This window comes from Odontesthes bonariensis, chromosome 21 (assembly GCF_027942865.1).
Source record: "Odontesthes bonariensis isolate fOdoBon6 chromosome 21, fOdoBon6.hap1, whole genome shotgun sequence".
NCBI lineage: Eukaryota > Metazoa > Chordata > Actinopteri > Atheriniformes > Atherinopsidae > Odontesthes > Odontesthes bonariensis.
This window is the reverse complement of record NC_134526.1, coordinates 23,300,123-23,325,612: the sequence shown is the minus strand read 5'-3', so window position 1 is coordinate 23,325,612 and position 25,490 is coordinate 23,300,123. Positions and strand designations below refer to the sequence as shown.

Genomic DNA, 25,490 nt, shown 5'->3' with positions numbered 1-25,490 from the left:
GGTTACGCTTCCCGTTATATACAGATTCAAATGAACCTTCAATTAGTGCACAATTTAAGTCAAACAGAATAATGTCAGCATAATTATGGGGTATAATGTATATTTATTTATGTTTTCTTCAAAGTAATTAAATATACAATCCATTAGTCAAGCAAACTTGATTTGAATAACAGCGGACTATTTTACGAAACTCCTACGACAGGTCTGGATCACTCGTAAATTCTGTTCGTACCTGAAAGAAAACGTAAATTACGAAAAGATTGGTGAATGCGCAAATTCTCTTAAATCACTCGTACGGACGATTTCAGAACAAATCTGTGCGTACGAACGGTTCTTGCATGAGGCCCAATGTGTTATAGAAAACCCTATCATACAGTATTGGTGTGTTATGTAAGCAGACAGTCTGAATGGTTGTAGGCTCAAATGTAATGAGATTATTGACAGTTTGGTCTTCATAACTCTTCTTGTACCCGCTTTACCGGGAGCAATATTTTTTGCTGTATGTTCATTGACCTTTTGTATGATAATCATTCACATATTTTTTTACTTGATAATTGCTATTTGTGATTTCAAATGAATATAAAGTGACAGTTTAATTGTTGAAAAACGTGTGGAACGTATGTTTACGTGTGGAACTTTTTTATTTTGCTCTTTCAGTCATCCTCAAATGAACTGTGTGTGATTTGAGTTTCCAATGGATCCCGTGGTAATAACACTTGCCTTTTCTGTCAAAAGCACACACGAACAAAAGTCAGTGCAGCTACCGAGCATGGCCTGACGACTGTCAGGAATGCAATCCTTATCAGGAAAAGTCTGGGTTGCAAAAATGTAGACGTAGATCAGGTTGAATGTGCACTAGATTCTGCCCCTGCGTCATCGCTTGTATGGCACAAAACATGTTATGCACATTTCACAGACAAAACAAAACTAGAACGTGAAACAAAGAAATTTCAATTAGAGTGTTCACGTCAGTCGACAGATAGTAGCGAACCAAATGGTGTTAAAGGCCGTTCGCTTAGAAAAGGTGTGCATCCTATGAACTGGAACCATTGTATCTTTTGCCAGGCTTCCAAAAACAAACAGCGTCTGATCTCCATAATGACTACTCAAATGAGTGATCAGATCCTTGAAGGTTCTAAGCTGGACCACACTGTGGGTTTAAGACTGGCGGGAGTCATTGACCTTATTGCATCTGAAGGTAAATACCATCTGCCCTGCCTTAGTGCCTTTAACAGGTCAATCTTAAAAACAAAGCAGGATGCCACTACCACAGATCTGGCCATGATCTGGCTTTGCCAAGAGTTGAGTCAATTCTCTGTGAAAGGCCATGTGGTACTTCTAGATGATGTATGGGAAAGGTACAAGGAGCTAGCTGAGGAGTCCTCAACCACCATTCCATCATGCTATCAAAGCAGAAGAGGAGCATTCAAATAAAAGTTACAGTCAAACCTTGGTGACACTTTCACCTTCTTTCAACCACTTGACAGGTGTGTATCAGAGAGAAAAACCTTATTGATTCCAACAAAGTACCAGCCAGCTGCAGTTGTGAAACTGATTGACAAACATGACAGTGAGGAAAACTTGGCCATCCCCAAGTATGAGCCCCATGATGACCTTTTCCTTTCTCTTGTTAATGTAGCTTTTAAGATCCGTGGAGATATGATGGAAACTGCAGGACACAAAGGTTTCTCTGTCAGTGAAGCAGATGCTATTGCATGCATTCCAGACACAGTCTATACATGCTACTCAGCCTGATTGTTGGTGGCCAGACATCTCTTGAGGATGATGGAATTGGGAGCAATGAAAAACTTGTTCAAAGCAGAGTTCTGAGCGCGGCTCAAGACCTTGTTTATTGTTTCAGTGGTGGCAAAAAATGGACTCCGAAACATGTCGGTCTTGCTTGCACTATTCAACCAGGCAGGTCATTGTCTGAGTTATGACCAGGTCCTCCAAGTAGACACTTCCTTAGCTGAGAGCACTCTAAAAACAAAGCAGACTTAGCACACCTTTTGTCTGATGAACTATGCTTGCAGGCACCTGACGATAAAGAAGTTGTTGTTGCTGGGGGATTCAGAGAGGAATGTATGGTAAAATCATCGAAGAGTGTGACTGATTTGGCACCTCTGAAATCCACACATGAAGAAGCAGACACAAGATTGGTGCTGCATGCCATCTATTGTCAGTTTGACACGGTCGTTGTCTCTTCCAGGGACACTGATGTGCTCCTCCTTCTGGTATCTCACTTTCCACACATGCAATGTAGGCATCTCTGGTTGATGTCAGGCATGTCTAAGAAACGACGATACATACCCATTAAGGATGTTTTCGACAACTTGCCAAAAGGCTCAACAGAATCCTTGCTACCTTTCCATACATTAACTGGATGTGACACCACTTCTTACATATCTAATCACACCAAGCGGTCATCATGGAAGATCTTCAAGGAGCACCATGCATTGCTGAAGAACATGGGCATTGGTGAACTGACAGAGGACACCATCCAATCTTCTGAAACATTTATCTGCAGAATGTACAATGTGCATACAACAGATTCTGTTGACAAAGCTCGTCATCTGCTGTTCTTTAAAAAGGGGAAACCAGAGGCCATGCCCCCAACAAGTGATTCATTCCGTTTCCATGTGATGAGGGCACATTATCAAACCATGATTTGGAAGAATGCCAACTGCTCCACACCTGAGCTTCCTGCACCCTCTGAAATGGGATGGAGACATGAGGAGTCAGTACTACAGCCAACATTAATGTCATTGAGTCCAATTCCAGAAAGTTGCCTTGAGATGATAACGTATAAATGCCAGAAGCAATGCAGGAGTAGATGCTGTAGATGCCTCAAATTAGGGTTAAAATGCACAGCTATGTGTGCATGCAGACAGCATACTGATGACCAGACACACTGCCTGAATACAACAGTTTAGTGATAGTTAAAAGTTCTCTCTCTCTCTCAACATAGTATAGTATAGTATAGTATAATGTGCACACTTTTGTCAGGAGTGTTGATAGACTCAGATCTGACTTTCAGCAGCCACATCAAAGCTGTCACCAAGGCAGCTTTTTACCATCTCAGAAAAATCAGCAGAATTAAAGGTTTCCTCTCCCAAAAAGACCAGGAGAAACTCATCCGTGCATTCATCTCCAGTAGACTCGATTACTTTAACGCTCTTTTAACTGGACTTCCCAAAAAGAGCATTAAATATCTGCAGCTCATCCAGAACGCTGCTGCTCGAGTTTTAACCCGGACTAAGAGATCTGAACACATCACACCAGTTTTGAAATCTTTACACTGGCTTCCAGTCAGTCACAGAATAGATTTTAAAAGCCTGCTGATGGTTTACAAATCCCAGAACGGTTTAGGCCCAAAATACATCTGTGATATGTTCAGAGAATATAAACCCAGCAGAGCTCTTAGATCCAAGGACTCAGGTCAGCTGGTCCAGTCCAGAGTCCAGACTAAACATGGAGAAGCAGCATTTAGCTGTTATGCTGCAAACAAGTGGAACAAACTGCCAGTGGAGATTAAATCCAGGTTAAAGACATTTCTATGCATGAAATATCTTTTAACTTATCTAGACTGTTGCTTGTTTTTAAATTAATTTAAATAATTTTATTTGTTTCTCTTTATATTCTTTTATGTATTTTTAATGCTTCTTACACTCCCTGCTGCAATGCTTTTATTTTATGTAAAGCACTTTGAACTGTTTGTACATGAAATGTGCTATATAAATAAATTTGATTTGATTTGATATGTATATGCATAAATACAAAAAATACAAAAAAATGCAAAAAAATAAATAAATAAAATGAAAAACAACATGAACAAAAAAAAAACCTATTAATCTATGTTGTGTGATGCATTCTGTCTGTCTTCTGTTGGCCTGTTCTGGTTTCCCATTTTCTGTTTGCGTTTGTCACTTATCCTATAGGCCTAGTCAGTTCATATAGGCCTAAGGCCTACCTGTGTTGGGGGGGTTGGGGGGATGGGGGTGGGGGTGTTCTTATACCGGTACTCTAATAATTACGAGCAACTGTAATTAATTAAAAAATGCTTTAAATATGTTCTTGAAATCCATCTTGTACATAGTTCGTTGGTATTTAGTTCATTCAAGTCACTTGATCCTTGAAATCCATCTTTGTACATAGTTCGTTGGTATTTAGTTCATTCAAGTCATTCAGGTCATTCAATTTATGCTTTATTTTCATCTGCCTTTGATTAGGGTTTTTTTATCTACAGTCTTTTAGATAATACTATCTTCTTACTCTCTCTTTCTCTTTCCAAAGCTTATTGAATGACAATTGTGTATGATGATGTACTTTACAGAGGCTATTGCTATTGAATGCCAGCTTACGAGGATATCACAACATTAAAAAGGCATAACTATAGTCATTTAATCTTTTTGCCATGACATTTTGCCTTTGATTTGATTTCTTGGTGTAGGAATACATGTAAAATGCAAACATGGGACCATTTATTTCCATGGAAAAGGGGTACTTTCTAAAATATTCTTCCCAAAATCAAGAATTTTGGCGGCCATTTTGTTTTTTGCTCATTTCATCGTCAAACACTCAAAATTCAGCTTGGGAACTGGGCTAGCTGAATTCAGGGTACTTTAATTGTGTTAGAAAACTATGTTCCCAACTTTTACTAAAAAATGCTTCTAACACCCTTATAAAGGGACTTTTTCTGGAAATGCATCTTGTCTATAAGTCTTTTATTTGACTTTTGATTTTTAATACTATTTATGTTTGTTTATAATATCAAGCTTTGCTTGCTCCAGATGCAATGTTTAAGCATAACCTAAATTTGTTTCCATATAAAAAGGTTCATCATTATATCTAAAGAGAAGGAAAACCTTCCTCAATAGTGGACATTTTTCAATAAATCAAGGCTGGCCCATGACTTTGTCCAAGTTCTTAATTTTGACCCTCTGTGTATTTGAGTCGGACACCCCTGTCTTAGACTAATATGCTGCACATGGGCTAAAAGGTACCAAAAACATTCTGATGCAGTCTGAGAACAAAGAAAAAAAAAGTTATGGCCAGATGAGGAAAGCCTTTCATCACTCCATCAAAACCAACAGGACAGGCAGCAATATCACCTTAGCACACTAGAATTTTAAAAAAGGTCCCCAGAGACGTCTACGGATGCAACCTTGTTGAAAGGCACCACCATTCCTATTTTAGAAACTTGATAAAGTTATCTGGGCTACCTCCATGGATGGAGAGCCAACATGAAAGAGGTGGTTAATGTCACCCGTGACTGAAATATTATAGCCATCATGGCTAAAAGACAGAAATCATCATACAGAAATTATGTAGTCTGCATGAAACTGAGCGAGGTAGCAACTGCTGCCCAAGGATCCAGATAGGCTAAAACACAAATGCCACTTTCCTTAAGAGATGCCAATTCTCCTTAGTTATATATTTGGTAAAGGTACAGGGAGCACGTGTCACACCAAAGGGCAATGCCATGTATTCATTGGTAATGATGTTTTGTTTTTTGTTTTTTTCTCCACTGTCTGCATATATATCAATGGTTTATGCCAAGGTCTGGCAAGAAACAATTTTTCTTATATATGCAATTTAATCTTACATTTTTTTCTTGTGCATAGGTGAAAGTGATGGTGAGTGTGTCCTTCACCAGTCCTCTTTGACTATCTAATCTATTCAATTCAATTCAGTTTATTTATATAGCGCCAAATTACAACAAAATGTCATCTCAAGGCACTTAAATAGTAAAGTCCAATTCAAGCCAATTGGAGTCATATTCATTGTAATTATAATTATTTTCAAATCTAATCTAAAAAGCTTTATTGATTAAAAAACCTGGGTTTAGTCAGAGAGGACTACACTGAAAAAAATAATACTGCATAATACTTAATTCAATTAGTGAAACATTTTTACACTTAAAAATATTGAGTTGATTTGAAAGCTTTCAAATCTGTTAAAACAAAACATGAGTAATGAGTAAATCTAATTAATATTTTCAATTACGTCTGAATGATTTGACTTTGCACAAATACCACATAAATTGAGTAAATATAACTGAAATACTGTGTAAACCATATAGAAAACGTGAGTAGAAAGCACAAAAGAAACTGAGTAAATATAATTGAAAACATTTGTAGGAGATAATTGGAAATTTGCTTATGACTTACTAAAAAAATCTGTTGTACTAATTGATTTTTTTTAAACTTAATTCTCAATATGCTGTTTTTGATTTGAGGATATTCAGTACTATATACAAATATGACCAAGATCTCACAAAACATTTTCCCACAGAAAATTTTATTTTTTCCAGTATAGGATAATGATTTTTTTAGAATACTTAGCTTGGCAACTTCTCCACAAGAACTGGAGCTATATCATGACAACAGAGGGGTTCAACTGTGTTTTCATCTGAACCATCACCAACTAATATTTAACTTATCAACATGTCCTTCTGTCTTACCACTCAAGTTATGTGGACACAACATACAGCAGCATATTCAAAGCTGTTACAGGAAAGGCAATTCAGGATACCCAAGACCAAATGACCAAATGAACTAAAATGCTTCTTGCCAAATGGCCATGAAAAAAAAAGATACATATTAAAGATGCATATTAATGCAAGAGGTAATCTTCACATTAAACAAATGATGAATAGTAGCTGGACCTATCACAATCTGTGACACAAGGGCAAAATAATTTCCTCTGCATATTTGGCTTCACATTTAGATTTGCCAATACATTGGTCATCTCTTATCCTTTTTTTAATCACCTGCATTTCTCACAATTACAGATACTCCAAACTGAAAATACAAAAACTACTTTCTCCTTGAGAAGTACAACATTAAGTCATTCTGGTGAAACTGCCTCTTAACTCGAAAATTGGATGCCCCACAAAATAAAGCCATAAATTGTCCAAAAGAACCTCACTAATTACCTAGGTTACAGACTGTTTTTTGCCTTACACGCATGGGTCAGTTATGTATGAGTCTCATCTGTGCTCATCTACCCCACAGACAACTATATCATTACATTGTTTTTCAGTCGTTGCACCTTTGTTGACAGGTTTCCAGCATCCACTTCAACGAGCATTTTTTGAAATACTTCAAAAATATATTTCAGAGTTTTGGGGTATTTGAGGTCCAAGGCATAAGTTAGTCCAAGCAAGTAGCAGCAGGCTCTGCTGAGATCCCCAAGGTGGTTGAGTACGATGGAACCCTCAATGACAATCCCTACATCCCTGACTTGTCCATCTTCATTACGCACAAGGTACAGAGCCATCGTCTCTGCTGCCAGCTCTTCTTCCACATTGACGGCTGAATCATCAAAATTCTGTAGATATTGTAAAGGAAACTGGTTATAGCAGGCAGGATGTCACCAACATAAAAAAATGACCAAACTAACTATATAAATCAGCTATACAAACATGTTGTAAGTTGTCTATTATTTTAACTAGCATATATGACAAATTTGAATGATGTGAACAGACACATGCAAATAACAACAATAATAACAATAATAATACTGACTTCACCACTAATTAAGGTATCCATACATATTCTCATTCATCCAGGTCATAACTGGACTTAGCAATATGTCTGTTGGTGCCATAATGTAGTGGGGGGCCATAAACTTGGTGGGGCATTATGATAGCAAACGGCACAGGAGATGACCAGCAGGTGTATCAGAGGGGAAGCAAATAGTTTTTTGACAATGTCAGTGTGGCAGTGTTTTTTAACCAATAGAAACTATTGAAATGAAACATTATCTGTGAAGATAAGTCCTCTCTGCAGATTACATCTGTTGTTAAGTGGCACTATATAAATAAAATAGATATGAATTGATAGTCACGCCAATATGGAATTACTTTTAATTTAGATAATATTTGGTGTATTATGTTTGCAAAATCCAAACTGATTTGGATATAAGCCACAAGACTAATGTTGCAGTCTTTCCAATAGACACAAAAAGTCAAAGTGCCAATTAATAGTTGTTATAGCTGACTATGTATTCAGCGGAAACACTTTCAAATTTACAGATTACTGTAGGAAGAATACTGAAAGTCATCTATTGCACTCACCTCAAAGTCCTTGATTAAGGCACACACATCTTCAGCAAGGTGATCAATGAGACATCGGATGACAACTTCTCTGGTTTTCTCTATGGGAATTCCACTCTGTTAAGGAGAAAATGTATTTAAACAGCTGACAAGATTCAGAAGTCACTCTCCTCAGAGCACATTTTGGCCCTTTTACTTTAAATATTTAATATTTCAATAAACAGATTTGACTACACTGAAAAAATGAAACAAAATTTAGTGAAGCAGTGGATAAAACATTGCAATTTCTATTAAAATTATATCATTCAGCCCTTATCTGGAGTGATCACGTCAACCTTGAAGTCATGTTTGCCATGTGATATATTCTTTAAAAGTCTACTCAGAATATACTCACACTGAAACAGAGGAAAAAGGAATGAAAGATAAAACAGTGTGGTAGGCAGATGGGTAGAGGAGCAATAATGTGGAGAGTATATGTTGCATATGAAGAAGACAGATGGTTAGAGGACAATGAGAAACACTGTGGTGGAATAAAGGCTACATGAGGCATATGATCTTGTATTGAATGCAAGAGTACAGAAGAGTCAGTTATTTGAGAAGTAAATTAGGTTTAGAAGAGACAAGAGTGGTGACAAGACAGGTGAGGGAAAGAAGCATCTCAACAGAGGAGTAAACTGAAATACCTGGAGTAGAATATTCATTTCTGTACGATGTCTCTGTCCAGCAGCACCTTTCTTGGCTTGGAAGATGGCAAGCAGTTTAGGGGTGTAGTGGTCTAACATGAACATGAATTTGGACTCAAGATTTACGGTGGTAATTCGATGGAACTCAGCGCTGACCTGGAAAAAAAAAAGAAGAAAAAGACAAAAAATGACTGGGCCCAATTAACAAACTTAGATTTAAACTACAATTTCTGAATTTCAGCCTCTTCTGCCCAAGATGTATTTGTGTTGAAGAAATTTGATTTTCTCACCTGTGACATATCGAACAAGGCAGGCCACCTTTCCTTGATCTCTTTGATGCTCAGTTGAAGACTAACAACATCCTGTCTTCGATGAGCAAAAGTGTTGGACATCAATTCAGTGATGGCTGCCCTGTCTCTCTTCTTTAATTCAGACAGAATTTTTAGCCGCTGTTGCTCTTGGTGTTCACTGCTTTCTCCTGAAGGATAATGTGGGAGATACAGCACTTCCCCTTTGCGTGCTTTTTTAACATTTTGGGCTGGTTTCCTCTCACCAGGACGCTTGTTTTTGAGAGAATTGCACGTAACTTCAGGAAATCCAAGATTTCTTAACTTGGACCTATAATTCCCCATCTTGTATTTTAGGCTGTACATCCATCCAATCCATCCGTTGCGACTTCCAGGTTCCGTTAGACATGGGTGTTTTTGGACTAAGGCTTCTGCAACCTGTCCAACCTGAAGGCCTGTGGGATAGGCAGTGTAACTGTACATGTAATCTGCCATCCTTTCCATAATTTCAGACTTGACCCCGGGGCTGTTGAGGACAGTTCCATTTTTCAAAAACTGTTCATTCGCATTCCCCAGTACTGCTTCTGTTGCAACTGAAAAACGTGGAATTTCAATTTCACTTGGCCACAATGCTCTTTCGGGGCTTAATAAGACAGTGCCTTGTGATGACACTGATGATGTGCCATCTGACTGGTAGTCTGCAGAAGTAGAGGATGACTGTGTTTTTGAAGTCAAACTGGAGGTGTCACTCATATTGTCTGCATCTGCCACATTTTCAGTCTCTGGTGTTGCTAATGAGAGCACAATGGATGGAACAATGACCACCTTGATTGTCCCCTTATGTTTAACCTCGTTTGTAGAATGAATTGTGAAGAAATCCCCAAAGTCCTCGTCAAAATAATGGAGGGTGAATTTCTCATGGATATGGAAAGTATCCTTCACAGTCTTATGCAATTGATCCACTGTGTCTGGCATCCCTGATGACAGTGTGAGCTTCTCACTATGATGATCTATAATCACCTTCACAACAACAGGGTCCATCTGTATGAAAACAATTAACAACTGGATATCAGAGCAGGATTGCTGTACAGTTGATGCTTAGCTTTTTCACCTACTACTCAACAATAATGTGTCTTTTTAAACTGACCATGCGTTTCCCTCCCACACAGTACGCTGCCAGGGGGTATGTATCACTAAGTTGCTGTATGTGCAGCAGAGTCACCTTCCCAGAGTGCTCCAAAACAAACCCCCTAAAATGCTCATAATACCAACTGTTAAGCAACTTAACAATGAAATTTAGATCACTGCCTACAATCACAATTTGTGAAATTTCCACAAAATCGGGTAGACCACCGGTAGATCCATGAGGCAAAATCATCCCAACTGCATATCTGGTTCCATGATATGACAGTGCATTTGTCAGCTCCACTGTGGTTTGTGTTGGATATCGTTTTTTAAAAGACTCCTGTATTTCCTCATGCAGCAATGCCAATGGAATACTAGTTACTTTACTCACACATAATGCAGGTTTCAAACCATCACCATGTAAATGATATGACATCATCATTTGGTGCTTTGTGGCGAGACTGAGTAGAATGTTTCTGAAACTGTTTGTGTGTCTAACAATACGCTTGAAAAAACTATGCTTTGCCTCAAAGCGCATAGTCCAGACACAAACCAGAGGTCCAAAGCATTTTATCATCTCTGGATAATGTTCCAAGAAATGGAACTTAGGAGTTAATTTAAAGTCAGGAAAAACTTCCAACAGTCTATGGCGATGTTCAGATATCAATGTATCGAGATAACTTATACTGTCCTCGGTATGAATAGGTGATACCACAAGTTCAGTAATATCTTTTAATGTCATGAGAGCTTGCCATGCGGGATCACTGAATGGCACCTTCGAACCAATTATAAATGGTAATAATCTCAGTAGTGTCCAATTCTCGTGTGCGTTTCCACCGATAGATCTGCGAGAAGAAAGATTTAGTGGGATGGGTTGGGGGCGGTCAGTTTTATCGGTCCAATTATATGGAAACTCAATAATTAAATTGTTCAGTTGTAACAAAGTGAAATACTGTTTTTTTAAAAACAGTTTAAAACATAGTGCCAACTCCAAAGGTATTATTCCTTCCAAGAGGTCGTGGAGCACATCTGGTGGGTACCCTGTCACAAAATGGAAATGCTTCAATTTTTCTGTTAAGGGACAAACCTTCCTAACACCGTAACAATGTACCAGATCAGGGTTTTCCAATACAGATTGAACTTGTAAAGTATAATTCTCCTTTGTTCTTGGTGGAAAAAAACCAGAATGCACCTCTTTTTGCTGGTAGTCTGAATGGTCCCCAATACAAAATCTACATATGTAATGCCCAGTAAAACTTTCCACCAGGCCACTCAAAGAATGAGCACCAAGATTATCCGCTGAAACACAAAAAACTGTTCCTCTGATATTTTTGCCAATGGCAGGGAAAAAAATGCCTTCTTCCTCCAATGTAATAAGGTCGTTCAAGAGAGGCTCCAGGACAGTTTCATAGCCAAATTTCTTAACATCATTAGCTTTGCAAAGAAGTGCCAAATTAATTGATGTTAATTGGGATCTCAATTCTGATGGCACATCTGCAAGTACCCAATAAACGGCTGTCACTTTATGTTTTTTGCGTGAGGTTCCAAGGGGATTACAAATTTCAAAATCATCCACATAAAGTATAAGTGAAATTCTTAGCTCCCCATCCGTGTGAAACTCATTTAACTTAAAATATTTGCCATCTCGAAAGGATGAAAGCTGTGACGGATTGCCTGAATGTCTTGTCAGTATTTTACTTACAACGTCTTTATTGTTTAACAGTTGCTGTAAGGTTCGTAGGATGGGTACGTATTGAAAACAACAACTGTCCAGTGGATCAAATATATATTCAACTGGCTCGATAAAATGGAAGTTTTCTTTAAAGTATTTATCCCTCTTATACTTACAATGAAAAGGACCATCAGGACCAAAAGCTTTAGTTAGAGGATTACAGAGTTGTAATTTTTCAACTAACTCACTGATAACATTTTCGTCAACAGTGCAGTTATTCTGTGTAAAAATGTCTTTCACTAAATTTGGAATGTACTGCGATGATGATGCGCAAATAAACTGGAGCTGTTCCACCAAGTCATCTAAACATTTACCTGTGACATTATAAATGCTCTGTAACCTCAACAAGAGAGAACCAATTACTTCCACAATCGCACTTGTATGTCCTTCGCAATCCAAATCTACAGTAGTATCCAATTCCACATCTTCAATTGATTCCACTGATGAAAAATGGCTTTCATTCTGTTGAACACTGGTAGAAATAGGAAGTTTTACAATCACATCAGTCTTAAAGTCATCACATGAGTAAGATTGGTGCTTTCGACTTTTGTGAGTAGCATAAGTGCCATATATGTTTGTTTTGAACTCACAACCATCAAAAACACAAACTATTGTTTCTAGTCTTTTCAGATGAGAGTTAATGTGTTGAAAATAATCTTTTGTATTTGGAAAGCATGAGTCACAAATTTTACATTTAAAAGCTATCCCATCTCTTTGATTTTCAGTTTCCTCTGATTTGTGAGCTCTATACAAGTGTGTACGCAAGCCACCCCAAGTTTTAAAGGAACATGGACAGTTCAAATGAATACAAGGCAGAAAATGTCCACGACCAAAATGTCCATGTTTCAGTCGATAGTGTTTAAGAAGTCCCCCCTTCGATGATGCCACAAATGTGCAGAGCTTACAGTGCCATTCCATACACTTTTACCTTACTGTGGGTTAAAAGGGGTGCACCAGTGGCTCACAGGCCTGTGATTATGCCGTAAGGCTCTCTTTTTCCCTTGGTGATCTGGGTTCAAGTGTGGCCTGCTGGCCTTTGCTGCTCGTCCTCCCTATGTCTTTCTCCTTTACACGAGCATTCCTGTGGCTCCCAAACTCATTCTGTAACATAGGGACAACATTTTCAAAACGAGAGCACAATAAAAGCCTCTGTTGCCACAGCAAGTTAAGACACTATAGTCCATATTCCCACAATAAATTTGGAATAAATGTGGGGTATGCTTTGCTAATATTAAACAGAAACAACTTACCTCCCCTCTTTTCTTGATCAGTTGTTGAAATTCCCATGCTGAAAAGCAAATTTTTAACATATATTGAATGCATGATAAAACCATCAAGCTTATGGTATTTCTTTCCATAAGAAACTAACAAACAAATCACTATGAATTGCATGCTTTTATATCTCGCTGAATACAAACCAGGCTTAGCTCGGATAATTGATTCTTTAGTTGATATGGTCTTTTTTCCTGTGAACTTTTAAAATAAGGCTACTAGAGATACACGCACTCTGTCGCTCCAGTGAGTGAGACGAGAGACCTGCACTGGAAATTCAGAAAGAGCCCAGTCTGAGACGTTCAGGTATATGGCAACTTATTTTTGCCATTTCCTTGTTCGTGTCTAATCTCAATTACTTACAACTCAAATTTTATCGTATTCTTTACACCTTAGAAATATTGTTTACCTTCCATGCATGCCGATAAAGCATATGACATTAAAAACTGAAAGAGCCGAGAGCCGAGACGCCTCATATGGCACCTTTTGAAAGGTGGTGGGGGAGAGGGGGGTGCTACTCCACGCCACGACTTCGGCTCCACTCAAGGCGCGAATAGAGAGACAACATACTTTGCGCGGTCTGCAAAGCTAGTCTGCGAAGCATCTTTGATACGGTTATAAATAGGTGCTATGGCTAGCTTGGCAGGGCGAGAAGTTTTATTTCCAAACCTGTCTCCACCTTAAAATGTGCAACATGTTGCAGTTTCACACATTAAATGTTCGAGCTACACGATGTGTCGCCTCGAGTTGTTCAGGTGCTAACACGGCAAATTAATGAGTTAAGCTAGCTCGTCGCGATACTAATGTTTGTCAAATGATATTTCATGCTCATGTCTGGCTTACAGAATTTATACAGAAACTATAAATTTGTTCAAAATGACTTACCATCGAGTCAGGTTGAAATTCAATCCGCTGTGCCCGCCAAGCCTGACTGCAACCGTCCTTCTGAGCTCTGTCCCAGAACCGTTGAAGAATCTTCCGTCACTTCCGCTCTGTTTACTTGATTTTTTTAAGTTGTTAAGTTACGTCTCAAATAAAATTGAGTTGAATTCGATAACAATTGCACTTATTAAAACTAATTGCTGTTAGTAGTATATTCTCAAAAATGTTGTTGAAACATACAGTGATTATTACAAATATTTAAACTATGTAATCTGTCAGTCAAATAGTAATTTATTTCAAAGAAATAAACTTAATTTACATGTGTATATTTCACAAAAGGTTCCTTTTGGAGTTCTACTAATGAATTTTAATGTAGTCAAATCAAATACTCATCATAATGTTATTCAGCAGTTATATCAATCATGCATACCTATATATTACTGTCAGATTTACTGGGTCTTTGAATTCTTTTTTAGAGTGTAGAATTGACAACAGTGGAACACAAAAGGACATGACAGATACAGACAATAGACATAAAACAGACAATGACAGGTGTGTGTGTAAGGTGTACTCTAGTGCGTTTAGATGAATGTGTGGAAGTTCGTGTTGTGGTCTGTAAGTAACCTAGATGTTGAATGCAAACCTCAAAAACTGCCTGTAGTCTGGGTATATTGCTTCAAGAAAAAAAGAAACTGTGAGATTGATTGTGGCAAACCAATACCAATGACCAAATTCAGAAGCTGCCTGAGTGTGGATATTTATATAAATACAAGTCATTTACCTTCAGCAATTTGCTCAGGAACAAACATATATTTATCTTTTGTTACCTACCAGCTACATATAACCAAGGTGAAAGTTGAAAGTATGGTGGTAACAATCCAAGATTTATATAGATACCAAATTGATCCAATGAAAATGTCTGTGTGTGGATAAGGATGTCCAGTTGACCAAAGAAACCAACTAATGGCATTTTTGGAAAAGCCTATATAAGTCTTTGACATAAAGTGACTGATCATTTATTGATACTGTGGGATACCTTCCTTTCAGTAATGGGAGTACATGAGCCGTTTTCCAGACTTCAGGGATATGATTGCTTTGGATAGGGAGACTGAAAAAGTGTGAGACTGGTCCAGGGAAATGTTGTCTGGACCACCAGATTTTTTTTAGTGTCTGGGCTTTTTTAAGCCTTAGACACCTGTAGTTGAACATTTTACTTAGCCTTGTGCCTGTGTCTTATCATGATTACATTATTAGTGAGAGTTGGTCTTTTTTTCTCAGTCACAAGATGTTCCAGTTCCAATTTGGCGTTGTTGGTAGGATCCCTCGGCTGGTCTCCGAGGATGTCGACGAACCACTGTCTTGGCCAATCCACAAACTCAATAAGACCACTGTAATCCAGTGAGGCACTAATTCGGTAAAATACCTAAAGTCAGATATAAAGGTGAAAATATTTTCTACTCTGGGAATGATAGGTCAGCGAGCTGAGATTTCTTTGGAATCAGGTAAAAGACTTTTATAGAAAAATAAGGGGCCCCTCTTTAACTTGTAGTTTTACAAGCAGAGCGGTCAGCTTGCTGACACACATTTTTATGCTATCTGCAATAAAGAAATGCTTCCTGACTCTAACTCACGTAACAAAGTTTTATATGCCATTTCTGTGTTAGAAGAGAAATTCTCCTCCATACAGACAGGAACTTATGCTCACTTAACGTCTGAGGCTTACAAAGCTTTTCCCACCTTTCAGTTAATAATTTTAGGAAAACAGGTTACTTTCATGGTAAATTCTGGGGCCACATCGTCTTTTCTAAAAGCAGGGGAATTTTTTACTTTTACCACCCGCATTGCTTCTGTAGGTTCTCCTTCAAACATTAATTTTCGTTGTCAGAACTGTGTCCCATTAATTTCATGGGCCGTGACTTAATGTGTAAGTGAGGCATTACTCTCATTTCAACACCAGAAGGTGTTCGAGTCGTGTCAGTCTGACTCTGTTCTCTCAGCAGTGCAGTTTGACTCATCAGCATATGCTTATGAGTGGAAACTCCCCACCTCTCCATTTTCACAGCTTGTTGAAGAGGCTAAACTATTCGCTACTATTAGCTGATCACATTCAATGGACTTCTGAAGCTAAGTCAGCTCAAACAGGCTCTTCAAACAGTTCCTACACTTGAACATAACTCTGAAGGAGAGCTACCAGAGGACTTAATGGTTTGCCAGAAAATCCTGGGGTTATTCAAGACCTTAGTGGTCTGGGAGGGGGAAGCACTTTTTTGATAGCAGCAATGCAAAGGTTCTGAGATTGGCTAAAATGGTGCCAGCCAGTCTCAGTGTCTGATTTTCTTGCAGTTGCCCACAGCTCATTCCTTCTGTGCACAAGGCTTTCAGCTCAGCAGTGAACCAGTGTTCTAGCCCTTATCTTTGAACTTACAAAAAGGGACATGTTTGTCCACAAGGGAACTAAAGCTTGCATGGAAATATTTCCAAATGATATTCTGCAAATATTTTCCATTGGCAGTATGTTTCACGGTGGGAGATCAGGACAATCCAGACTCCACCCCGGCATTCCAGGAAACCTGCTCAGCCTCAGACTCAGAAACCACAGCAAAACACTGATCTTGACAGTTTGTGGTCCCAGTTAGAATGATCCTGATTGAAGGCCTGCTCATAAAATTGCTTCAGGGTCCTTTTGGCACTCAAGGCTTAAATTGAGAAATTTTTATATCTCTGATTGCAACAATTACACAGTAATCACTTAGGTCGTTAGCAAAACCTCCATTTGCTGAGTATTTATGTATATTTAGGAAAGTTGGAAAGACAGGCAGAATACTTCAAAAATCATCTGACACAGGTGAGAGCCGGTTCCAGTTAAAATAACAACGATGAGTTCCTTAAACTGAAGCAAAGATAAAAGTTGCACAAAATATGCTAACGTGTCAGAGGTAGCACAACAAGGAATAAGTTATAGTTTGACCATCTGGCAAATCAATATCGAAAACTAAAATTTCAAAATTCTTAGAAACAGACTCACTGAGCAGACTGTGTGTAGTAAGGCTAGAGCTAACCTACACTGCCACACCACCACCTCTCCTCTGCTGGTCTGAACGATAGATATTAAAGCCTGTTAATGCCACATCATTATCTTGAATAGATTTTGTAAGCTTCGTCTCTGAAACTACAATTACATCTGCACCGATTGAACTTTCCCAGATTCATAATCTGGGATGTCATGAGTCATCCATGAACTCCTCTGTGTACCATAATGTTCTATATTTAAATGTGAGGCCATCTGTCTGAGCGTTAAAGTTTGGCTGAAATTGGGTCATGCAACAGGAGAATGATCAAATCTACATCAGAATATCTGAAAAAGAAAAGATTCAAGATGTTGCAATAGTCCAGTCAAAGTCGAGACCTCAACCTGATTGAAATGGTGTGGTAGAACCTTCAGAGATTTGTGCATAAGCAAATACTGTAAACCTCAAAGAACTGAATAAACTTTAAAAGAGTGGACCAGTTTTCCTCCACAATGATGTGACAGACTGGTGATGTCAAAGCTTACTTAAAGTTACTGCACTAAAGGTGGTTCCGAATCATGGACTGTTCTTCCTCTTAAGATTCAAAGCCGATATACTTTTTCACATATGTTTTTTATATTTTCTGATGCATCCAGTAACATTAACTAATGTTTTATTCAAGTCACATGGTTTCAGGGAAAACAAGCTGTATTTATTTTACTTTCACTTTTCTCATTTAAAAAAAGAAAAAAATGCATTTCATTGCCCAAACAGTGGGAGGAGTTTAAAAAAAGCAAGCTATAAGCCGGTTGAACAAGTACTAAAACAGCAAGCATCTAGTCTCATGTTACATAAGGGTAGTGACAGGAATTTGGGAAGCAAGGTTGGAAGCAATAATTTGGATCACGAGTTGTAACATCAGTGTTATACAGTGAAGTTACGATCAAATCCGTAGTTTAACCACTTGTTTCGATTTGTTTAGTTTTTTCAGCGATGCCTGAGCTCAGGGTCATTTTAATTGGTGACACCAACTCCATTGACATTGGCTCAAAGAACATTTTACTTGACCATGAAAAGCAAACAAACATGGAGCAGTTTTCATCCAAACTGTATGATTTCTTTGGTCAGCAAATCTGTGTTGTTTTGCCAAACACTGATGAATTCTCATTCATCAAAGCTGTTCATGCCTTTATCTTACTGTTGCTAAACGGCCTTCACAGCAGCCAATACAGGTCAGGAATACAGTGGTTAGAGAAAGGTTTTGGCAAAGGAAATCTTTCTTATGTAATGACAGTTGTGACTCACAAGTCAGATGAAAGCTGTGAAAGTGCACTGGCAGACCTGAAAAAAGATATCACACATGTGCAAGACGTATGATGGATGAAAACCAGATCATTGCTCTTTTGGAGAAAATAAGATGCCATGGTCTCTGAAAAAAAAACACAATGCTACAACAGACTGATTTTTGAGAATGTTGAAGAGCAGAAAGATCAGCTGGATCCCAAATTTTGAGCTTTGAATGGAAAATCCTTTAAAGTTGTAACAGAACCAGGCAAAACATTTACAGCATCCACTTCATTCACAATGTTGTTGTGACTTCTAAGTGAATCTGGTGTCCTGATGACCAAATTACACACATCATTTCACAATCATATTAGCATGAGTATAGATTCATACTGTGACACTTATTGCTAACAATAAGAAAAAACACACAAAAAATGGAGGAGCACTGACAAACTAACATGTTTCAATGTACAGTTTCTGTTGGGGTTTTCGGGAGGTGGTGTGGTTCAACCTTTTCTTACAACAGATGGGGCCAGGGAGTACGGTGGGCTGAGCCATCCATCAAATTACACACACCTGTAATCCATTATCCCTCATCTGGGTAGGAGCATATAAGGAGCACGCTGTCCTTCAGTGCCTGAGTGTTAGCCATTCGTGGTAAACGTCAAGCCTCCAAGTTTTTGAATCCTTGTAATTCCTGCGAAAACTCTTGTCAACTTACCAGAGTGTTTTTTTTTGCCTTCAAGGAAACACCCGTACCAAGTGTTATAAATTGGCTTTATTCTTAGACTTTATGTATTCATATTCTGTAGTTCTCTAGATAATCTATCTTCCTAGTTTGTACGTTACACTCTGCTCATACAACGCAATGTATGTCCAACACTTTAAGATGACGTAGCGGGATAAAATAACTGGGTCAGATAAAGCGTCTCTTAGGACAGATAGGTCTGGTGCAGATGCACGCCTAAAGCACACACACACACACACATCGCTTATCACATCCAAAGAACATGACAAAGACGGTGGATGGCCTGCTCACATCATGAGTAAATATTCAATGATGCGTCGTCAAATGTAGGTACAACCTCTGAGATAAGGGTGAACATAAATATGAAATGTTTCCGGATCTCGGGACTTGGTCGGACGGATTTCATGCAATAACTCTGTCTCTTCAAGTATCAGCGCTGGACTTGGAGAGACAGAGTTATCGCATGAAATCGATATCCTGATCCTGCCTGGCCACTAGTGTGGCGAAGATTACTTATCACAGTTCCCGTTGAAACCCTGTTCAAGTCTCTGACTGGCAGTCCTGTGTCCTATCTTTGTTCCGTGGCTGAGGCCGAACCCTGTCCGCTCTCCACTGTGCTCCCTAAGGAAAAGACGCCAAAGGTTTCCTGAAACCTTCGCACCTCCTGGATCACCCCATCAACTCCCCAGCCGAAAGTCACCGAGATTCCTGTAAGCTGAACGTTTTACAGCTGATCTTCATCCAACCTCAAAACCCATACTAACCTGTGTTTCCCTCAGAGTTCCAGTTCCCGTCCGGATTCCTGACCAAGCAAACCTTGACAGATAGACGCAACTAAGCTCACCTTTATTCGTACAATAAACCTCCTAAAAACATTCTTTGGTCTCCTGGAAGTTCTCTGCGTTTGGGTCACACAAATCTGGAAAAACCATGACAGTTTCTGCTTAAAAATACCACATTATGCCCTTTGTATTCAGGAGAATGTGGGAGAGGTGGGGTATAACCTGGGCAGGTTGAAAGTTCCTCACAGGGCCACACAGAGCACGTTCTCTCCTACAGACAATTTAGAATCAACTATTAATCTGCTAACTACCACACCACATGCAGACCTGTCTAATTGTGGGGATAAAACAGCAATAATTTTGGATATTTTTTGCTGTGATCATATAGGGGCAGAAAGCTCCACTTGGAGAATAACAAATCATATTTTGTTATGTCTTATATTTTATGACGACTTGTCAGAACTTGAGAAGGGAAGATAGAGCTGAATATATGTGAAAGAGTGGACCAGTTTTCCTCCACAATGATGTGCCAGACTGGTGATGTCAAACATTACTTAAAGTTACTGCACTAAAGGTGGTTCCAATGCAGGGAATGCTCTTCCTCTTAAGATTCAAAGCCGATATACTTTTTCACATATGTTTGTTTTTATATTTTCTGATGCATCCAGTAACATTAACTACTGTTTTATTCAAGTCACATGGTTTCAGGGAAAAAGAGCTGTATTTATTTTACTTTCACTTTTCTCATTTAAAAAAAGAAAAAAGTGCATTTTATTTCCTATTCATTGCCCAAACAGCGGGAGGAGTTTAAAAAAAGCAAGCTATAAGCCGGTTGAACAAGTATTAAAACAGCAATCTTCTGGTCTCATGTTACATAAAGGTACTGACAGGAATTTGAGAAGCAGAACTTGAGAAGGGAAGATAGAGCCAAGACAAAAAAGAAAACCACACACACATATTATGCAAGGTGAGTAACAATATTCTGTTTTTTCTTTCAGATAGATTTTGGAGTGTGTGCAGTTTGTGTTGCAAACCAAATGTTCATTTTAAGTCTTGCTTGTGATTTGTATTGATATGATTCCTGTTCCCAGACGCACATTTGCTGTGGTCTTTTGTCTGTTCATTTAGAGTGAATGTCATGTGATTTTTAGAGAAAGCATTTGATGCCGTGCATCATACAGGAAAACTACTTTTACAGACCAAGATAACGTAAGAATAGGATTCAGATTGATTTAACAATTAGTTTATACACATTTAACTTATAATGAGAGGCAAATTATTGATATACTTCTATATATGTTTTATTCCACTAATTACATTCATTATGTGTCTCATAGCCTAAATGGGATGTCTCAGTGCAAGTTGATAAACATAAAGTTGTATTTTTTCTTAATTGGACTTTTTGAAACATTTGGGCCGTCTGCCCTGATCATGATCATCTTTTTTGGACAAACACACAGAACACACCACATGTATTTTATGGCAGTTCCTTTGAATACAATGTAAATATTTTAAAAGAACTTTTAATGTCACACCCATAAACTATATGAGCGTGACATACTTCCTCGGTATGTAATGCTAAATAAACCAGGAAGAAGGAAATTTCAGTGGTTTTCAAATGGACTTTATATTTCTAAATGATCATTACCTCATTACAATATCACACAAAATACTGTGAATGTTGATATTGATCTTAATGTTGAAGCATTAAAAAGTTTTGTAAAATGTATTTTTTATTTCTGCAGTTGTATGAAGAGCAGATAAGATGGAGGAGAACAAAGAGGGAGAATCTGAAACCAAATCTGTTACTTCTGTGACAAATGACAAAGGTAAGGTATAGCTTGCTTTTTTAAACTCCTCCCACTGTTTGGGCAATGAAATGCAGTTTTTTCTTTTTTTTTAAATGAGAAAAGGGAAAGTAAAATAAATACAGCTCGTTTTCCCTGAAACCATGTGACTTGAATAAAACAGTAGTTAATGTTAATGGATGCATCAGAAAATATAAAAACAAACATATGTGCAAAAGTACATCGGCTTTGAATCTTAAGAGGAAGAACATTCCCTGCATTCAACGATGCCTGAGCTCAGGGTCATTTTAATTGGTGACACCAACTCCATTGACATTGGCTCAAAGAACATTTTACTTGACCATGAAAAGTAGAAAAACATGGAGCAGTTTTCATCCAAACTGTATGATTTGTGTGGTCAGCAAATCTGTTTTATTAATGTACTTGGTCTTTCAAACACTGATGAATTCTCATCCATTCAGGCAGTCCATGCCTTTATCTTACTGCTGCCAAACGGCCTTCACAGCAGCCAATACAGGTCAGGAATACAGTGGTTAGAGAAAGGTTTCGGCAAAGGAAATCTTTCTTATGTAATGACAGTTGTGACTCACAAGTCAGATGAAAGCTGTGAAAGTGCACTGGCAGACCTGAAAGCTGAGAGTAGTTTTTCTGAAAAAAGATACCACACATGTACAAGACGTATGGTGGATGAAAACGAGATCATTTCTCTTCTGGAAAAAATAGATGCCATGGTCTCTGAAAACAACCCACAATGCTACAGCAGACAGATTTTTGAAAATGTTGAAGAGCAGAAAGAACACCTGGATCCCAAATTTTGAGCTTTGAATTGAAAATCCTTTAAAGTTGTAAGTAACAGAACCAGGCAAAAAGTTTACAGCATCCACTTCATTCACAATGTTGTTGTCACTTCTAAGTGAATTTGGTGTCCTGATGACCAAAATACACACACATCATTTCACAATTATATTAGCATGAGTATAGATTAATACTGTGACACGTATTGCTGCAAATGAGGAAAAAACAAAAAAAATTGAGGAGCACTGACAAATTAACATGTTTCAACGCACAGTTTCTGCTTAAAAATACGACATTATGCCCTTTGTATTCACATAGCTTCTAAGCATGTAAAATGTTTGCAATGTTACAAAAGATAAGATCAACACTAAAGGGAGTTCTGCTCACTGGAGCTTATCCCAGCTACCATTGCACGCTCTCTCCTACAAACAATTTAGATTCAACTATCAATCTGCTAACTACATGTAGCGTTATTGGGTATTTATATATGTATTAAATATAAGGATTTATAAGATGTCCTGCACAGTCTCAATAAACCTTAAACCTCGAATATAAGGGCACCACCTCCTTTATTTTAACTTGTTTTAAGTTACAGCAGGGAGGGAAACTGTTAAAATCTTACGATCCTGGTATGTTAAATTAATAATCAATTTAATAATCAATTAATAATCAATTAATAATCAGTCTCATATCTCGCGACTTTCGTGAAAGTTCTCGTTTGGTTGGACAGACATTACGTAAAGAATGCATACGACACAATCTGTGATTATAACATATATATATAGATATATGAACTATTTATTAAAATGGTATGACCAAGGACATGAACCTTAAACAAACAGGAGATGCATTGAATATGGGTGATTATATAAAACACTTAGTGAATGGAAAATAAAATATGGGAATGGAGAGATACTGGATTCATTCAAATAGTTCAGGTTGGCTGATTATTTGACGCTAAACACTGACATTTTGGATTCATTTATCATTCTGTGAAAACCTCGAGACATCCATCAAACCCACTTTAAGGTGAAAACGGGTCGGTCTTACTGTACTGAAGTTCCCTTTTTGTCAGATCGGAACACAGCAGGTAGCCACGCAGCCCGAGTGGATTCCCTCTGGGTTCTGCTCTCAGGGCCTGGTTGTGGCTGGTTTAAGCGGACTTTGTAGTTGCTTCTCTTCACCGGGAAACGGGAACGATGGTGCCGAGGGCTGTGATGTTAGATGATCAAATCCTCCGAGTGTCAGAGTTGGTCCGTTGCTGCTTTCTCTGATGAAGCGAACTTAAGTTCACAGAAGATTAATAAAAGGTTGCTTGGAGTTGGCTTTCTTGGTAGGAAAACTTCATCCTGTTCCTATCTTTGTTCGGGTCTTTCTTTCTCGTCTCCGGGGTCTCCCTTGGTTCATGGAGGGCTTCTTCCTGTCGTCTTCTGCATCGCTCATCCTCTCGTCTTTCCGCTCTCTCCTGAGACTCGGGAAACTCCCAAACTCTGGTGAGCTCTTCTTTTCTTCTTAAGTCATCTCCAAATCTCTCTGAGCAACTGTGTTCTCTGTTCTGAAACTCTGTGTTGAAAAACTGCGTTGAAACTGAGTGTGTTTTCGCGGGGTCCGCGGTTTGACTCTCGGAGGCGGGGCATGACGTAAGCTTACACTACTCTTTCAGCCAATGATATGCCTGGACTGTGGTGATGTCTGCCTGTGTGTCTCTGTAAGCCGATCTACTCAGCTTTTATGGGGGATTTCTGGATGAGACAAAGAAATTCTTATTTCTCCATTACTCCGTCTCATAGAACATTTGTCTCGGTGATTCTGAAAACACCACAACTTGTTAAGATATGCAGATTAAAGATATAACATAGACTTGTGATATAAAGACATCAAAATAACACACAACATAATACAGACAATTATGAGTTTCAAAATTCAGATGAATATCTGTAGAGTCATGACATATGAATAGGGGAACCACCAGTGTTGCCATAGTTACTTTGAAACAGTAATCCGACTACTGACTACTGACTACTTCTTTAAAAAGTAACTTAGTTAAGTTACTGACTACTTGCTTTCAAAAGTAACTAAGTTAGATTACTTTTAGTTACTTTCAGCAGAGGCTTATCCCCCGCCCCTATAACATGAAAATGACTACCAGTTCTGCCAATACTCACTTTATTGACATGTATTTTAACCGGAACATCAAAAATGACACTGGCATTTGCAAACTTTTTCTTGAAATAGGCTTACATGTTTTTTAAATAAAAAAAAAATAAGACAGTCTTTCTTGACTTTACTTAAAATATAAAAAACCTCTTACGAAAAAAAGTAATACATAATACCTATATTGAACATCCCTTGAACCTGTAGTTGTCTAACATTAGAGCAGCAAGAAGTGGTTTTATGAAACAAAAACAGTATAAAAAAACAAAGACAAACGGACGGTCATAACACGTAACCTGCTGATAATTATGGGCCCAAGCCAGTATGACAGTCAAGTTTTTGACCGAAAAATGTCACGTTTATCTTGCTGTATCTACTCGTTGACCAATAAAAGTTTAAACAAACCTGATTGATCGTCAGACCCGTCGCTTTGCAGAAATGTTTGTATGCTAGTCGCCTACAACTGCAGCTGTTACTGGATTACCCAAAGCTACACCTGACGAAGTATACATATAGATAAACATCCGTACACTCATTCAGATATCGTAGAAGATGTAATACAGTACAAAGACGTTAACAAGTCATCTTTGAGTCATCAATTGCGATCAGGTAAGATAAACAGCTAGCTAGCCCTCTCCATAGCACTGCCTGAAACGTAGGCTATATGTTATAAAGTTAGCACGAATGGCTAAACCTATCAACTATCGTCTGTGACAGGCACTGATGAAAACTGTGGTTTAGATTGGTGTATTTATTTAAAATGATTAGGGAAAGTGAGTAAAATGTAACAAATGATATCGCTGGTGTTCAACATTTTAGTGGGACAGATCATGTAAAATAACGAGTGACTTCAGGCGAACCCCGCTCCCGT

At 38.3% G+C, this 25,490-nt stretch overlaps 1 protein-coding gene across 2 annotated transcripts in view; it reads left to right on the top strand.

Annotated features, from left to right (window-relative positions):
• The window catches only part of LOC142371740 (interferon-induced very large GTPase 1-like), a 79,561-nt gene that overhangs the window by 40,931 nt on the left and 13,140 nt on the right, over window positions 1–25,490 (top strand). The window contains exons 1-2 of one of the 2 annotated variants that reach the window (XM_075454475.1): window positions 20,735–20,829; window positions 21,608–21,691. The exons of the other annotated variant lie outside the window; for it this stretch is intronic. Coding sequence (XP_075310590.1) covers window positions 21,628–21,691 — 64 coding nt within the window. The 5' untranslated portion in view covers window positions 20,735–20,829; window positions 21,608–21,627. Of the gene's footprint in view, window positions 1–20,734; window positions 20,830–21,607; window positions 21,692–25,490 lie in introns of those variants that run through there. 2 annotated transcript variants of the gene reach the window in all.